At 46.4% G+C, this 3,121-nt stretch overlaps 1 protein-coding gene across 2 annotated transcripts; it reads right to left on the bottom strand.

Annotated features, from left to right (window-relative positions):
- Positions 1 to 1,764: 1,764 nt before the first annotated feature.
- LOC105566175 (fatty acid synthase-like) lies at positions 1,765 to 2,748 on the bottom strand. 2 transcript variants are annotated; one of them, XM_012019979.1, is made up of 3 exons: positions 2,730 to 2,748; positions 2,383 to 2,543; positions 1,765 to 2,311 (listed from the first exon to the last, which is right to left on the bottom strand). In XM_012019979.1, exons 2-3 carry the CDS (start codon positions 2,489 to 2,491, stop codon positions 1,851 to 1,853), a joined length of 570 nt encoding a protein of 189 aa, XP_011875369.1. In that variant the 5' UTR covers positions 2,492 to 2,543; positions 2,730 to 2,748; the 3' UTR covers positions 1,765 to 1,850. The 2 variants fall into 2 exon arrangements, with proteins under 2 accessions (XP_011875369.1, XP_011875361.1); XM_012019971.1 differs by lacking the exon at positions 2,730 to 2,748 and having other exon boundaries at positions 2,383 to 2,717.
- Positions 2,749 to 3,121: the final 373 nt, after the last annotated feature.

Here is a 3,121-nt window from a genome sequence, read left to right as displayed (position 1 = left end):
CTGATCTCTGCTTCGGACTCGGTATGATCTTCTCGAGTGACGCGCGTAATTTGGGCCCGGCCGAGGCGATATATTTACTGTGGAAAGCGAAGCCGGGACTTTTTACCATTCTGACGAAGATATCTTTGCTCCTCAGCATTTGTACGAACTTGTGCATGGAGTCAATCGGACCGGAAATAGTGACAGAGTTGGCGGCGTTGTGACAAGCTGGAACGATATCGGGCGGGCACATCTTTTTGGCCTCCTCCCAGCTCAAACCAACTGCTGCCATGGCACCCGGCTCCAACATGGAATCTACAATCGCTTTGCCTCTACAGTAAGCTGCCAGAACGGTCTGTTCCAGCGTAAATGCGCCGTCAGCATAAGCACAACCCAGCTCTCCAAAGGAGTGTCCAATTGTACCATCCGGATGTACGCCGATCAACGTTAAGATGTCCACTAGGGCAACTTGTATAGCTGTAATAGTCACGAAGGGATACAACACGTTCTCGTACGTTTCGTCCGTGGCATTCGCGATAATATTCATGAGGTCGATGCCGTGGGGCGTCAATGCATCAGCGCATCGCTGCAAACTGCGTTGAAAAGTTTCAATGCCGAACAACTGACGACCCATGCCTGGCCATTGCGTGCCCATGCTGGAAAATACGAACCAAATCGGGCGTCTCTCGTTGTAGCTCGCTACCTCGGTGACTTCACGCATACTATCTCCGCCGAGTATCTCGTAACCACGAATCTTGTGACCGCGAATATTGTTATTGTGTATTGCGTGTAACAGTGAAAGAAACTCTTCATCTGTACGGTGCTCTTTCGCTTTGTCCAGTATGGTATGCGCAGCTTCTTCCGTTCGACCTGAAACCGCGACCAATTTGGGCAAGAGTTCAGCGACGCTTAATAGCGGTGGTAATTTTGGTTTTGAATTGCTGCGCAGAAGGATGTGTGCATTTGCGCCTCCGAATCCGAACGAGTTGATGCCCACGAGACCACCGTTCCACGATGTGGCCTTGTCGACTACTTGAATACGTCCCTCGTTTAAGCCACGAATGTGTGGATTCGGAGTGTTGAAGTGCAAATTCGCGGGTATCACGCCCGTTTCCATTGCGATCAGCACTTTAGCTATCGAGCACAATCCACTTGCCGGTTCCGAATGCCCCATGTTGGACTTGACCGATCCGATCAGCAAAGGAGTCTTTCTATCTTTACAGAATAGTGCGTCGATAGAATTGACTTCCTCTGGATCGCCTACTTTGGTGCCGGTACCATGGGCTTCTATGTAGCTGACGTCTAAAGGATTAATTCCTGCCTCGCTGTAAATCTCGCGCATCAATCGATTCTGCATGTGACGATTGGGATACGTGATACCTTCAGATTTGTAGCCATCGGTGTTTGTCTTCGTGTGAACCACTGTGGCATACATCCTGCGCGCATCCGTCGCTTTTTGCAGGTATATTGCCACTGCCGCCTCGGCCCTCACGTAACCGTCACCCGATGCATCGAACACTTTGCACTTGCCATCCTGGGAGAGCATATTCAGTCTATAACATTGAAGCGATCTCTCGAGTGTCAATATAAGATTCGTTCCACCGACGATCGCAGCATCGCACTCGCCGTTGCGCATTGCGGCGACTGCCTGATGCATGCAGTACAAGGACGAGGAGCAAGCCGTGTCCACCGTGTAGCTGGGCCCATTAAAATCGAAGGAGAAGGAGATTCTGTTAGCGAACATTGATTTCGCACCCCCGAGCATTACGTATCCTGCAAGCAGATGCAAGTTTTTCTTGTCAGCAGATATCGTGTGATTTCTTTTGCGGTGTAGCAGATATATTTGATAAACAGCAAAATGTGTACACCGATCAATTGTAAAACGCTACGTCTGCACCATCTTGCCCTATTGTTATAAGTAGACAGACTTTAAAATAATTGATTGAGAAGACAATCGGCATTGTTTTTTCATAATACGAACCGGTGGCGATATCTGCATTTTTAATCAATAAATCCTCCGTTTCTGTGTAAGTGACACCCATGAACACTCCTGTACGCGATCCTCTTATGGTGGAAGGATTGACGCCAGCGTCAACTATCGCCTCGTATACGACTTCTAACAATATGCGAAGCTGTGGGTCCATTACGTGTGCTTGCTTGGGGTGTACCCCGAAAAAAGAAGTGTCAAAGCGGTCGATGTTGTTAATCCTGGCTGACTTGCCCGGTATCCCGTAGCTGTTCGTTGACCAACGCTTGTCATCAGTGACCATGTCCACTCCCTTCAGCAAATTCTCCTTAAACTCTTCGATATTAGACGACTTGGGCAGCCGGCCTGGAAAAACGTTCATTTCTTCAGTACGTTACGCTCTCATAACGATACAGCCATTCGCGACCAACAATTACCTGATATACCCGTGATGACGATGTCACCATCGACGGAACACGGTTCTCCATTTCCGATCGCAGACTCCCGCGTTACAGACCTGTTGACACTTTCGAATTCAACAGGCATCTTACCAAAGAAGATCGATATTGAACTCGTTTCGTCTCGTATGGATCTCTATCTGTAAAGATAGAACCAACTTGAGTCTTTACATTTGTAGACGTCTAGTTAGACCTACATGCATGGACGCGGCACATCGGAAAGGAGTATATTAATACAAATTAGAGCACAAATGATAGATCTTTTGCTGCTTTTCTTAAGACGTGAGTATAAAAGTATTCAGAACGTTGAAATAGTCATTTAATACCAAAATTAAGTTCCCAACTTAATTATTTTCGAAAACTTGCGGTTGAGCAGTTCCGACACCATTGACGTCGATTCGACGTTAGTGCCCACATAACATCGGATATCCTATGTATACGCATTTTTCCTCCATGACATGAAAAAATAAAACGTGGGGGGGGGGGAGGGAAAGGTGCAAATTGGAAATTTGCACATTGCTTCCTCATCATGTAGCCTTTTTTTAATTTTAAAGGACCAAATTGGAAATTTGCAAAATGCAACATTAGCATTTTGGCAAGTTGTCTATTCAATTTTTTTTAATTTTTAAGGTGCAAATTGGAAATTTGCACATTGCTTCCTCAACATCAGGACTATTGCTTCCTCATAGAGGAAGCTTCTGTTTTCGTGAAAAAATTT

Source organism: Vollenhovia emeryi, unplaced genomic scaffold (genome assembly GCF_000949405.1).
Source record: "Vollenhovia emeryi isolate VEMERY1.0 unplaced genomic scaffold, V.emery_V1.0 DF943296.1, whole genome shotgun sequence".
Taxonomy (NCBI): domain Eukaryota; kingdom Metazoa; phylum Arthropoda; class Insecta; order Hymenoptera; family Formicidae; genus Vollenhovia; species Vollenhovia emeryi.
The sequence above is the reverse complement of the archived record's forward strand: the minus strand, read 5'-3'. Positions and strand labels throughout refer to the sequence as shown.

What these genes read in the sequence shown, in the direction of transcription:
- LOC105566175 (XM_012019979.1), bottom strand. Translation starts at nt 2,491, where the DNA reads ATGCCTGTTGAATTCGAAAGTGTCAACAGGTCTGTAACGCGGGAGTCT. An exon ending in CGTCATCACGGGTATATCAG is followed by an intron (nt 2,312 to 2,382) that starts GTAATTGTTGGT and finishes ACGTTTTTCCAG; the next exon opens with GCCGGCTGCCCAAGTCGTCT.